This window comes from Lithobates pipiens, unplaced genomic scaffold (genome assembly GCF_037356315.1).
Source record: "Lithobates pipiens isolate NorthernLeopardFrog02 unplaced genomic scaffold, aLitPip1_a1.2 Scaffold_23, whole genome shotgun sequence".
NCBI lineage: Eukaryota > Metazoa > Chordata > Amphibia > Anura > Ranidae > Lithobates > Lithobates pipiens.
Genome location: NW_027507785.1, coordinates 21069488 through 21083966, shown reverse-complemented (window position 1 = coordinate 21083966; position 14479 = coordinate 21069488). Strand labels below are relative to the sequence as shown.

General features: G+C 46.1%; 1 protein-coding gene across 3 annotated transcripts in view; it reads left to right on the top strand.

Annotated features, from left to right (window-relative positions):
• LOC143927260 (uncharacterized) overlaps nt 1-8692 on the top strand; it is a 33382-nt gene extending 24690 nt beyond the window's left edge. For all 3 annotated transcript variants that reach the window (XM_077451263.1, XM_077451262.1, XM_077451264.1), the window contains exons 7-10: nt 1597-1657; nt 3200-3300; nt 3411-3477; nt 7979-8692. In XM_077451263.1, the coding sequence (XP_077307389.1) occupies nt 1597-1657; nt 3200-3300; nt 3411-3477; nt 7979-8427 (678 nt within the window). In that variant the 3' untranslated portion in view covers nt 8428-8692. The remainder of the gene's footprint in view (nt 1-1596; nt 1658-3199; nt 3301-3410; nt 3478-7978) is intronic.
• Nucleotides 8693-14479: the final 5787 nt, after the last annotated feature.

Below are 14479 nucleotides of genomic sequence, written 5' to 3'. Positions count from 1 at the left end.
GGAGTAGGAAACCTTGGCTCTCTAGTTGTTTTGAAACTACAAGTCCCATGAGACATTGCAAGACCCTAACAATCACAGGCATGACTCCTAGAGGCAGAGGCATGATGGGATTTGTAGTCTCAAAACAGTTGGAGAGCCAAGGTTCCCTACCCCTGCCCTAAGGTGTCTTCAGCCTTCCATAGGATTCAGGTAATAATCTTGCCATCCTTTTGCGAGAACCCTAAGAATGAAGGGGATAAGACATTTCATTGTTTAGATGTCAGGAGATACCTCCTTATCTACAGAGGGTAAAATAATTCAGGAGATCTAATCATCTTTTAATCCTCTTCTCTGGACCTCGAAAGGGACTTCAAGCCTCAAAATCTCCAGTCTCTAGGTAGATAAGGCAAGCCATTACTATAGCATACAAAAGCTCAGGCATACCTGCACCACTAAAGTTGAAAGCACACTCAACTAGAGCCCTAGCAACCTCCTGGACCGAAAAAGCAGGAGCCTCCTCGGAGCAAATTCATAGTGCAGCCACTTGGTCCAGTCAGGACACCTTCCTACCGAGTGTAGGTCCCATCACAGCAAGACCTAGCCTTCAGTCAAAAAGTGTTACAGGCAGTGGTCCTACCCTAAGGTAGACATGTGAATTACTTTATTATACCCTCATGTTTTGCTGTCCTGGAAGGTGAGGTGAGACGGTTACTTAGACCCCTTTCACACCAGGGTGTTTTGCAGGCGCTATAGCGTTAGAAATAGCGCCTGCAATCCGCCCTAAAGAAGCTGCACCATTGTGTGTAGTGTGAAAGCCCCGAGGGTTTTCACACTACAGCGGTGCGCTGACAGGACGTCAGTGAAAAGTCCTGCCAGCAGCTTCTTTGGAGCGGTGAAGGAGCGGTGTGTTTACCGCTCCTCCACCGCTGCTCCCCATTGAAATCAATGGGGCAGCGCTGTAATACCGCCGGCAAAAAGCCGCTATTGCCTCTCTCGGCCGCTAGCGGGGGTAAAAGCGCCCCGCTAGCGGCCGAAATGCGCGGTAAAACGCCGCTAAAAATAGCGGCGTTTTACCGCCCACGCTATGGGCGGTGTGGTGTGAAAGGGGTCTTGCCGATAATGGTGTTTCTACGAAACCTTCCAGGACAGCAGACCTACTTCTCGGCCTGTTATGGGTGGAGGAGTATATACACACTAGGTGGTAAGTGCCTACATTTTGGAATAACCCTTGTGAATCGGTTGGGAGTATTACTTCACAACAACTGAGGGACAAGGGGTAAGGTGGGGTCTTATAAACAGCTGTGATTTGATTGTGTTTCCTGTAGGGAGGAGCCTATCATCTCTCATGTGTTGCCGTCCTGGAAGGTTTTGTGTGACGTCAGCCAACAACGGGCTTTAGCTCGCTGTTGACTGAAAATTGGTCACAAAGGTGCAGAATGAACTGCACTCTTGTGATCCATAGGAGAAGTGGGGCCAAAAAAAGTTTTGGCCATATTTCTGTTTAAGTGAAAAAATGAAATTTTATATGATTACTCTCACAATTCTGTAGCCATTGTATTGTATTGTGTTGTATTGGCTGTTAGGAGTGAAGAGTTGATGTGCTGTGTTTTTGTACAGGAGGGGACTTGGATATATCCCCAGCAGTGTAAGCGGGAAGAAGCTGATCACATGACCTCAGGTCAGACATGCAATGTTCCTGGAATGGCCATAGTAATAAATGTTGTTTATTTCTCATTGATGGTGTTGTCAACTACAGGGGCTGGGGAGAATAACGGTCTGCTCCTCACTGTTTGTAGTATTATCTAAAATGGAAAATTGTATTAAATACCTACAGTAGCTTTCTTTTTCCTGGTGCCAAGCCATGGCAGCATAAATTTGGTTAGTATGCTGCCATGTTGGTACCAGAAAATTGAAAAATTGCATTAAATACCTACAGTAGTTTTCCTTTCCTGGTGCCAGTCCACGACAGCATACATGTGGTTGGTAAACTGCCATGTTGGCACCAGGATAATGGAAAATTGTAATGCAGAGTTTTAAGCGGAGTTCCAGCCGCAGAAGAGGACGTGACGTACTGCGCCACAGCTGGGCTAGGAGGGAAGTAAATTTATTCTTTCTAAAAAGGTAGGTAAGAGGGAAAAAAAATTATATCCAAAAACGAGGGGTGGAGGGGTGATTTCTAGTTTAAGACCACCTTTTAAAAGTGGGTGGAGCTACACTTTAAATGCCTACAGTAATTTTTCCTTTCCTGGTGCCAATCCATGGCAGCATACATGTTGTCGGAACCAGGAAAACTGAAAATTGTATTAAATCCCTACCGTTAATTTCCTTTCCTGGTGCCAATCTACAGCAGCATGCTACCATGTTAGTGCTCGGAAAGTAGACTAGACCTCCGGGCCGGGCCGAGGGGTAGGCAGAAGAGGCATCAGCCTGGGGTGCTTTAGCGGAATGGTGGTGCAAAAGGTATTTGATCTGCAACCTGTTAATTGAGTAGGTCACAGCTCAGAGACCTCAAGATGTTTGATAACACTATCCCGGGCATGGCAGCAGCAGAAGAATGGGTAAAGATGGAACTGCACAGCAAACTGGAGAGAGAATTATTAATAGGGAGAAAATATTTAGATATGGGGGTGATCTTTTATAATAAAGAAATCCTGGATTTGGGAGTCAGTCAATAAAGGATGTTTGCTTTAAGACCCCTTTCACACTGGGACGCTTTTCATTCGTTTTTGCTCTAAAAATAGCACCTGAAAAGCGCCTCTCAACGCTCCCCCAGTGTGAAAGCCTGAGTGCTTTCACACTGGGGCGGTGCGCTTGCAGGTTGTGAAAAAAAAAGTCCTGCAAGCAGCATATTGGGGCTTAGGTTGCGGGTCCTATACCTTTTGCACCACCATTCTTTCTAAAGCACCCCAGGCTGATGCCTCTTCTGCCTACCCCTCAGCCTGGCCCTGAGCTCTAGTCTACTTTCCTAGCACCAACATGGTAGCATACATGTGGTTAGTATGCTGCTGTGGATTGGCGCCAGGAAAGGAAATTCAGTTCATGGTCTGCAGTCAGCAGAGTGCCGGCCACTGTCAGTTTATCAGTCATTTTGGTTCTTATTATTCTATAGTATATATCACTCTGTTGCTTTGGGCTGCAAGCAAACGTAGCTGAAGTATAATTCTTCCCCTAGATTCACTTTCACAAACTGACACTTCTGTGTTCATGTATTTGTATCCAGGTGGCTGCAGTAAGAGGAAACGGGCAGAAAGCTGTGGGAGTGCCCCCTATCTTCAGGACTGCACAGAGAGGGAGAACAGGACAGATGCAGAGGATTACCAGGTATAACTATACTTTCCTGGCTCCTCTTCTCCTCCTGTCCATTCCAGTGTCATGTATCCTGTCTTCTCTGTGACATTTCATGATCAGCACAATGTGTTCTTATGTGATAGGTGGAGGCTGAAGATCTAATAATCCGATGTAAGGAGGAAGAGATTGAACCAGATCACATCACAGAAGGTGAGATTGAACTGAACTAATAGAGAGAATTGTATCTGCAGTACCAGTTTACTTAAACACAATGCAAGGAGAATCTGTATGGAAGGGGTCTCAAACTAATGGCCCTCCAGCTGAAACTACAAGTGCCATGAGGCATTGCAAGGCTGACCGTTACAAGCATGTTGGGAGTTGTAGTTTCGCAACAGCTGGAGGGCAAACAGTTTCAGACCCCTGATGTATGGATTAGAAGGGGAGTGTTGCTGATTGGGGGTTGGAATGGTTGGAGGTTAAGGTTCGAAGAGGGTCAGAAGTTATAAGCTAAAGCAGGGGTCTCCAAACTGCTGCCCGAGGGCCAGATGTAGCCCTTTGCTAGCCTTTATCCGGCCCTGGGGCACTCTTCCTCCCACCGATTTGGAGCACTATTCCTCCCACTGACACTAACAATGGAGAATTATTTATTCTACTGATACCAATGATGGGATACTTTTCCTCCTACTAATCGAGGCACTCCTCCTCCTCCTATTGCCCACCAACCCTGAGGCCATATTTACTCTCACTGGTGCCAGGTCCGGGATATTTTCTGCCCCCGCTGGCTACAATCCGGCCCTCCTAGAGTCTGAAGGACATTAAACTGGCCCTTTGTTTGAAAAGTTTGGAGACCCCTGAGCTAAAGGGTTAGTTTATCTTAATAAAACTACATAAGCAGGTAAGGGGCATGTGTAAAAAAAAAAAAAAGCCATGTGCAGCTTTCACCAAAATTAAATGATGTCCTTGCTATAGGCCAGGGATCAGCAACCTGTAGATAGGTGACTGGTAGATTGTGGACTGGGCTTGCTGACCCAACATTCCAGAGCATCAAACGGAGAGCAATGCAGAGGGAACTACTTGTAAAGTTGGAGCTGTAGTAGGGAGCAAGAGCCGCATAAGCCAATGCCTCCTCTGTAGTGTCGGCTCCTGTACCATGCAGATTAATACCAACTGCACTCCACCTCTTATCTTGGCTAGTGGTCTCCAGAGTGGTGCCAGCAGTAAGAAAGAAGAGAACTTCCCAGGAAAGTTGCAGATGCACTGCACCCATGCAGGTAAACCGCAGACAATCGCTGTGAAAGCAGTTTTATAGGGGGCTCAGAACAGTAAGGGTTCATTGACATTTGCAGTTTGGGGGGTGGTAATACGTGTTTTATCACCCCCTGCCCCAATCGCACCCACTTTAGCTGCAGTGGTCAGGGGTGTACACATGTCGCAGCTGCTGCAGGAGTTGTACACCCTGTCATGGTTGGTGGGTGTAGCACCTGCCATGCACGACCCATTCAAGTAAATGGAGTCATTCTGCAAGGCAGAATGGCCCTGAGCAGGGGAACAAAACATCAAATTACTTGGGAATACAAACAAAACACATTTCCAATGTTTTTTTAAAGTGAATAGTAGAAGCATCCGGCACTAGTGTTGGAGGTGGTAATGAGTAAGCGGGCCCCGAGACATGGTAAGACAACGGGGGTGGGATAGTCTTCCCATGGTGGAGGAGAGGGGAAAGGGGAATAAAGAGAAAAAAAGGGGGGGGGGGGGGGCGGGGATTGGGGGAAGTGGAATAGGGAAGCAGAGGGTGAGGTGGGATGAAGGAGGAAAAAAAGGTGAGAACTGAGCAAAGTAAAGAAGGAAGAAAAGAGATGCAAAACTAGGTGGGGTGGGGTTTGGAGCTTGGGAGGTCAAGACAACAATAGAAAAAGGAGATGTAAGCTTAGACGGGGAGAAAGAGTGGAGCCTGCGGGTTCGATGGTATATTAGCATGGTCTGGAATACCCAAGCTGGCCGGGGCAGAGTGGGGAGAGAGCATAAGGACCACCAAGGGATCCACACTTTGAGGAACGTAGCATGAGAGTCATGAAGTATACTGGTCGTCCTCTCATTCAGCATGAGGGTAGTGCTCTTCACCTCTCCTGTAGAAACCCAACGAGGGCTTTCCTCCAAGGTCTGGCAGTCGCAGGCTTTGCGGTAATGAAGACATCGGTGGCCAGCTTTTGTTGGTTTGAGAAGAGGCCTGGGAGGGGGCAGTGGAGAAGTGCATGCTGGGCATGCTTGTGGAAGGGTTGAGAGGAGGTGGTAGACCCTGAACCAGAATCCCACCAAATGCAGGCAAGACCACCAGATATGGACCTCTTCTCCACGTTGGCCACATTCCCTGAAGCATCTATCATTGTATGACGGGTTCAAATGGGCTACATGGGCTGGGACCCAATACCAGCGGAAGAGAACTTTTATATGGTGACCATGTTGAAGGAACATTTTGGCTACGGACAACCAGGCCTTGCTCCAGTCCTCTAAATCTATAGAGACTGCCAAGTCTCATTTCCCATTCAGAGATGTACGGGTGGGAGTGAGATACTTTCTGGATGCAATGTAAATGAAGAGTTCATCCAATAGCTTGTTTTTATCTACAGACTTCCCTTATCTGCGTAGTCATTTGTTTTTAGGTAAAAATGAACTATACCCTTAAAGTAAGGTCAAGATAAGGGATAAAGATTTAGGGGTAGGGTCAGGAATCAAAGGTTTGGAGTTGAGTCAGAGGTTAAGGTTAGGATTTGGGATGGGACTGTGATATGGCACATAGTGTTGTGCACTACAAAGCAGGAAGTAAAGTCGATTCTGCACATACCGTATAATTAGGAAGTATGGCTGACCCGTGTTCTTTTATAATTAATAACTAAACATAGGCCAGGAATATTTAAATCTAAATACATTTTAGGCCCATTGTAAGAAAAGGCATGACAAGTCTCGCAGTCCATTTTCTTTAGATAACAGCCACAGTCTAAATAGAAAAGCCTGCTCTGTCCCAGCAGCTGTAGAGAAGAAACCTTGCTCTCTACGTGGAAGCGGTGGTCTTTCTGCAGAGGTCCAACACGCCCCTTGCTGAGTCAGAGACGGCTCTTTTCGAACAGTAAAGCTTATGCCCCCTGCTGATTTGTAGAAGTATCGTCAGGGGCAAATTGTTTTTCTACAGCCAAGAGGGCCCTCGCACTACAGTCACGCTTCTAGAGGTTGCGATCCAATAAGATTGTGCTGTGTTACCAGCTGTGTGCAGTGTCCCATGTGATCTAAGCCAGTGCTGCCCAACCTTAATGAGACCAGGGCCCGGTAAATGTTTCCAAAACTGCCCATGCCGCCCCCCAAAAAAAGGTTCTACTCACAAAATTAAAAGTATGGAGATACAAAATATTTATTAAAATGCTTGAAGGCTCTGGATGGGTCTGGCTGTCACTGTTGTAGAATGAAGATTCTGAAGGGGGCTCTGCAGCAGACTTGGTGGCCATGTAGGGGATGAGTTTTCTGGAGGAAGCTGCGGACGCCTCTGGGGGATGGGGGTCTCTGGAGGAAGCTGGTGTTTCCAGAAGTCTGGGGCAATGGGGAGACTAGAGGGCTCTGTGGGACACTGTTAGGGGCACTAGGCTCAACATATTGGGGGGGACTGAGGGCTCTTATGAGGCCTGAGGGCACTGTGTGAGGTTGTTGGGGACTGGGGGCACTGAGGTTGTTGGGGACTGAGGGCTCTTATGAGGCCTGGGGGCACTGTGTGAGGTTGTTGGGGACTGGGGGCACTGAGGTTGTTGGGGAATGAGGGCTCTTATGAGGCCTGGGGGCACAGTTGTTGGGGAATGGGGGCACTGTGTGAGGTTGTTGGGGATTGGGGGCACTGTGTGAGGTTGTTGGGGAATGAGGGCTCTTATGAGGCCTGGGGGCACTGTGAGAGGTTGTTGGGGACTGGGGGCACGGAGGTTGTTGGGGAATTAGGGCTCTTATGAGGCCTGGGGGCACTGTGTGAGTTTGTTGGGGGGATAGGGGCACTGTGTGAGGTTGTTGGGGAATGAGGGCTCTTATGAGGCCTGGGGGCACTGTGTGAGGTTGTTGGGGAATGGGGGCTCTTATGAGGCCTTGGGGCACTGTGTGAGGTTGTTGGGGAATGGGGGCTCTTATGAGGCCTTGGGGCACTGTGTGAGGTTGTTGGGGACTGGGGGCTCTGTGTGAGGTTGTTGGGGACTGGGGGCACTGTGTGAGGTTGTTGGGGAATGAGGGCTCTTATGAGGCCTGGGGGCACTGTGAGAGGTTGTTGGGGACTGGGGGCACGGAGGTTGTTGGGGAATTAGGGCTCTTATGAGGCCTGGGGGCACTGTGTGAGTTTGTTGGGGGAATAGGGGCACTGTGTGAGGTTGTTGGGGAATGAGGGCTCTTATGAGGCCTGGGGGCACTGTGTGAGGTTGTTGGGGACTGGGGGCACTGTGTGAGGTTGTTGGGGAATGAGGGCTCTTATGAGGCCTGGGGGCACTGTGAGAGGTTGAGGGGCACTGCAAGCCGCTATGGGAGGTGGATAACCCTATGGAATCTGGGAGGCCTTGTAGGAGGTTAGGGAATCTGCAGCTAGCTGGAGGCCTGGGAAAAGGGAGGCCATGGCTCCAGCTCCTGGTGGTTGAGAACCACTGATCTAAACCATTCAGTCTTGTGACCTTTTTGTACATTTTCTCTCTGACAGACCATTCGGAAGTGGAAGTAAAGTTGTATCACTGCATGGAGTGTGATGAATGTTTCACCGACCCCTCGGACTTCTCCTTCCACCAGAAAGCACACAGTGCCAACCACCACTTCTCCTGTGCCATCTGCCGGCTCTCCTTCAAGTCTGAGTCGACGTTTCTTAAGCACCAAAGCTGTCACCTGGATAGGCCATCCAGTCCCTGTGTGGGGGAGCGGAGCTTCTTGGTCAGGTCTACCATCGTCCGATACTCCGGAGAGAAGCCGTTCCAGTGCACGGAGTGCGGACGTTGCTTTGCCCTGAAGTCCACACTGGTCAAACACCAGCGCGTCCACACGGGGGAGAGGCCATTCGTGTGCGGCAAGTGCGGACGCTCCTTCTCCCAGAGCTGCAACCTCCTGCGCCATGAGAGACGCTGTACAGCCACCAAAACGACTTTAGGTCTGAACTAGCGGCTTGCTCCACTCAGAAAGGAAGATTCTGTATTTTCGGCCTACTCAGGGCATGTAGACTAACTATTTTTTTTTTTTTTTTACTGAAAGGTAAATGATAAGATGGGTTCGTAAATCAGAGACTCCCGTTGTGAGATACGGGATGTTGGGTTCTCAGGTCTGGTCGCTGTGAGGGGCTCCCACTTTCGCTACTGGTCTTTTAAAAGTGGCACCCCAAGCAAAACCTTTGTATAGAGTGGGAGAGAATTAAAGCCACTACCTTTTTTTTGTGCCCTGTGTTATTATTATTGGAGTGATTTACCCTCACTTCCTGTTTGAGAGACACAACAGCAAGCAAGTGGAAATCTCTTCTTAGCTGTCACAGATGTCCACGCAGGAAAATGTATCCCTCCTATTTATTTTCCAGGAGCAACAGGAAGTGAGTAGAAAACTTTCCTCAGCCATCACAAGAACAGGTGTCCCCTTAGGAAAATGTCCCCTCTGTCTTTTTCAGTGACAACCGGAAATGAGTAGAAATGAATCCTTGGCCACCAAAGGAACAGGTACCTCCATTGGAACATTTCACCTCTACTCAGTTCCCGTCATAACTGGAAAATGGAGTTCTCTCCTTACTGGTCACAAGAACAGATGTCCCCATCAGGAAATTTCCACTCTGTTTCTATTCCAGTGACAACAGGAAGTGAGCAGAAATCTCTTCTCAGCTGTCATTAGAAGAGGTGTTTCTATAGAAAAATGTCCCTTTTTCTTTTCCACTGACAATAGGAAATGAGTGGAAATCTCTCAGCTGAATATTCTTCACTCCATCCAGCATTTTTTTTTGGGGGGGGGGCTTTAGAAACATTTCCATAGTCCATGGACTGCCTGCTGCATTATTGAAGCTGTGCATTTTTTTTTTAATATATATTTTCTTAACCATTTAAGCCCCGGAGGAATTTACCCCCTTCCTGACCAGAGCACTTTTTGCGATTCGGCACTGCGTCGCTGACAATTGTGCGATGTGGCTCCCAAACAAAATTGACATCTGTTTTTTATTTTATTTTTCCACAAATAGAGATTTCTTTTGGTGGTATTTGATGACCTCTGCGTTTTTTTTTTTTTTTTGCACTATAAACAAAAAAAAGCGACCATTTTGAAAAAAACGCATTATTTTTTGCTATAATAAATATCCCCCAAAAATATATAAAAAAAAATAATTATTTTTTTCCTCAGTTTAGGCCGATACGTATTCTTCTTCTACATATTTTTGGTAAAAAAAAATTGCAATAAGTGTTTATTGGTCTGCGCTAAAGTTATTGCGTCTACAAAATAGGGGATAGTTTTATGGCATTTTTATTGATAATTTGTTTTTTGTTTTTACTAGTAATAGCGGCGATCAGCATTTTTTTTTTTTATTTCTATTTTTTAAAATTTTTGTGACTGCGACATATGGCAGACACATCGGACAATTTTGACACATTTTTGGGACCATTGGCATTAATACAGCAATCAATGCTAAAAATTGTATTGATTACTGTAAAAATGTCACTGGCAGTGAAGGGGTTAACCACTTGGTGGCGCTGCAGGGGTTAAGTGTGCCCTAGGGAGTAATTCTAACTGTGAGGGGCTGTGTGTGACACGTCACTGATCACCGTTCCCGATTACAGGGAGATCTAATCGGTGACACTGTCGTTAGACAGAACTGGGAGATGCTTGTTTACATTGGCATCTCCCCGTTCTTCCTCACGTGAGACGATCGCGGGACCCACGATCAGTCATTGTGCTCCCGGCGGGCACGCGCATGCCGCCTCTTAAAGGGCCACGTACAGCTACATTAATCTGCCTGTACGCACCCTTCTGCCGCAGTATATATATGCGTGAGGTGGTCAGGAAGAGGTTAATCAGGTGGTGTTTGCCTTTGCCTTGGCATAGTTCACATCTGCTGTACAGTGCTGCATTCTGGGAGCCCTCATAGAGGAGAATAGAGGGTCTGATCGGATCCGGATGAAAAATGGACAGCTGGACCCAATCGGACTGATCTCGTGAAAGGGGCCTAAATGGTATGGTACTGTCAGAAACCATGAAATCAGACCGAGACAGAAGTACAGTTAAATCACACTTGTTTAATAATAAAAGTAAAAAGAACAAACTTAGTCAAAACATGGCCAAAGTTCAGTAACCGGAACGGATAGTCAGCCAAGCCAGAAGTCAGTGATCAATGTAGTGGAACAGCAAGCAGGATCTGGAGCCAGAAGCAATGTTGGCAAAGAAAGTCTTGAACAGGATGGCAGCAGAGCGTCTCAGTTTCTGTGATGTTGACCAAAGAGGCAGAGCTCCTCTGGCCTGGACAGCTTAAACTGGAAGTAAACCCATCGATTTTAAACGGTTTCAAAAAACAGTTGCATTACCGTCATGCCAGAAATGCTAACTGCACATTGGCTGTGCTCTCAACCAAACTGTCAAACCATCCAATGGCTGGTGTCATAACGGATCACATGCACATCACCTTGGCAACTGAAGATTAAACAGAGGCAAAGATGGCAGCTTCCTTGGCTGAAAACGATAGGGGAGTTTACTTCCACTTTAAGTAGGCAGGACTGACGAGCAGGATATCATCAACAGCCGAGTCACGGTGGAGAGATAGGAGCTGGCAAATAGCCGACAGCTGAGTGGCCAGCTCGTATAAGAAAGGGCTGAGCCCAACCCTGACAGGTACCAACCGCCAACATGGAAGAGGAACTCTGGCCAAACCATTTTTTTAAAGAGTTAGAACCTGTGTGAGTTTTTCTTAGTGAAGCTAGAAAGAAGGATATCCACTTAAAAAAAAATGGTTAGATGGTGGGGGAGGATATATATATATTTTTTTTTTATTGACAATGAAATTATTCTATTAAATATGTTTTAATAAAGATCATTTGTTTTTGTTTTTTGGACCTCTGAATAGCCCTTTGTAAGTATTCTCTTACTGGACAAGAGTGAACTTGCAGTGTGTATATAGCCTATGAACAGATCTAACAGGTACTCTTTTATCTGTGTAACCAGCAAGCTGTGAGGTTCAGCTCATTTACTTCCACTGCTAGTGCCCTGGAATAGGACTCTTCACACATGCAGATTGTTAAAGTGTTTGTTACCCTAAAAAAAAAAAATTCCGTTCCCTTTAAGCATGTTATAGTGCACAGTGCTTGTGCTATGTAGTTTGGCCCCCTTGATTCGCCTAAAATACCTGGCTGATCCTGCCTGGTTCGGCCCTCCCCTCTGTAAACTGACCACGGTTTATCATGGCTTCTGAGCCCTGACACTGCGATCACTTTATGTGCTTCCATCATCCGCAGCTCTCCTCTCTCCCCCGGCCCCCCCCCCGCCTGTCGGCTCGTGACACTGCCCGTCCCTCCCCCTCCTGCTTTAACCACTTATGGACTGCCCGCCGTCATTATATGGCTCTTTGAAGAGGAATACCATTGTTATGGCACCAGCTAGCTGCCATAACCCTGGTACCCACATCTTCAGCGGGCGGTTCGCTTTAAGATAAAAGTGGTCTCAGTGGCGGATTCACCGCCAGATCATTTTTATCGGTGGCGGGAGAGGGCCACACACCCCCCCCCCCCAACTCACCGGAGCGGCCAGCAGCAGCGGAGGCGATCGGGTCCTGTCCACTGCTTGGCATGGAGCTGAGTGATGGGAAAATGGTCCCCACCCCGGCTCCATACCATTGCAGGGCAGAAGCAACGTCACCCATAGCTTTTAAAGGGACTTTCTTTTTTTTTGTGTGTGTGTTTTTTATTATTATTTATTGCATTTTAGTGTAAATATGAGATCTGAGGTCTTTTTGACCCCCCAGATCTCCTATTTAAGAGGTCCTGTCATGCTTTTTTTTTTTCCTAATAAAAGTAATATTTTACATTCCTTATAATGGGAATAAAAGGGACACACTTTTTTTTTATTTTTTTTTAAATAACAGTGTAAAAATAAATTTTAAATAAGATTTTTTTTTTTTTTTTTAAAGAGCCCCGTCCTGCCAAGCTTGTGCGCAGTAGCGTCCGCATATGAAAACGGTGTTAAAACCACACATGTGAGGTATCAACGCGGTCGGCAGAGCGAGAGCAATAATTCTAGCCCTAGACCTTCTCTGTAACTTAAAACATGCAGCCTGTAGAATTTTTTTTTTTTTTTTAAACATCTCCTATGGAGATTTTTAGGGTTAAAAGCTTGTTGCCATTCCACAAGCGGGCGCAAGGTTGAAGCGTGACATCTTGGGTATCAATTTACTTGGCGTAACATTCTTTCACAATATAAAAAAAAAAAAAAAAAGAAATTAGGCTAACTTTACTGTTGTCTTTTTTTTTTTTTTTTATTCAAAAAAGTGTATTTGTTTCCAAAATAAGTGCGCTTGTAAGACAGCTGCGCAAATACCGTGTGAAAAAAAATCCCCGTTCTGACAGATGACATGTCGGATCTTTTGTTCACATTGATTGTGAACAGCGATCTCTTTGTTTGCCCCAGGCAGCCCATCCCAGGGAACACACTTAAGCCCTTGATGGTGTCATTTATACATTGATCGGTGCATTTTTATAGCACTGATCCCTGTATTGGTGTCACTGGTCCCCAAATGGTGTAATTTGGGGGTCAGATTTGTCCACCGCAATGTCGCATTCCCGCTAAAAAAAAAAAAAAAACTGCGGAACGCCTGCCATTACCAATAAAAACAATAAAAAAAAGTCCCATATTTTGTGGATGCTATAACTTTTGCGCAAACCAATCAATATACACCTATTTTTTTTTTTCAACAATATGTAGAAGGATATATATTGGCCTAAACTTTTTTTTTTTTTTTATTGGATATGTATTATAGCAGAAAGTCAGAAAAATGTTTTGTTTTCTTTTCAAAATTGTCACAATTTTTTTGTTTATAGTCCATAAAATAAAAACCACAGGGGTGATCAAATATCGCCAAAAGAAAGCTCTATTTGTGGGAGGGAAAAATAAATTAAAAAAAGACATCAATTTTGTTTTGAGTATAGTTTTGCACAACTGTCAGTTAAAGCGACGCAGTGCCCTGTCGCAAAAAAAATAAATAAAAAATGGCCTGGTCAGGATGGGGGTAAATCCTTCCGGGGCTGAAGTGACATAAGGCAAGTTTAATCCAGAGTTTTGATTTCTTCAGCAGCCCTGAAGTATGGCTGTGCTCCCGAGGAAACAAAAGAGAGGACAGGAGCTAAACTGCATTGTTTGCCATCATCTGTTTGAATCCACCTAATAAATATAACAGCGATTACAGCTTTCTAGTTAGAAAAGACACACCGAAATGACGATGGATTGTTTGTATTGCGTGTATTAAATTTGATGGTTGTTCGGTGCTCCAATTTTTTTTGGGGGGGCACAAACTGGAAAAAAAAAACACATTAATTGCAGCCTCACTGCCCCATCAAATGCTGCCACTGTGCCCATAAAAAGTTGCCAATGTGACCCCCCCCCCTGCCAGCCCGGCACAGATAGGTAAAACTGATGAGAAAGCACTGGTGGGTGCACATTGGCAGCACTGTTGGGACTGTACTGATAATCAAGAGTACATATCCCTTTTAAGAGAAGCCGTTTATCGTCTCTCTTCTCCGATTCTCACGTTCTGTGGCGCTGGGTTCACACTTATTGCGGGATTCTTCGCATGACAGGAGCATGTGACCGGTTCTCAATGGAGCCGGTTCACACAGCTCCGGGGGGGGTAGGGGGCATGGGATTTAACCACTTCCAGACTGCCCTATATACACGCACTGTGGCAAGGCTGCACGAACCAACACCTGTACGTCAGTCCATGCATGAGATACAGCTGTGTTGTCCCAGTAAGCCCATCCCCCCACACAGTTAGGAAACACCCAGGCAACATACTTAACCCCTTGATCGTCCCCTAGTGTTAAAGGGGTTGTAAAGGTTTGTTTTTTATTTTCTAAATGGGTTCCTTTAAGCTAGTGCATTGTTGATTCACTTAACTTTTCCTTCGATTTCCCTTCTAAATGTTTGTTTTCTTTGTCTGAATTTCTCGCTTCCTCCTCAGTAAGCTGTTCTGGCTGACTAAACACCGCTC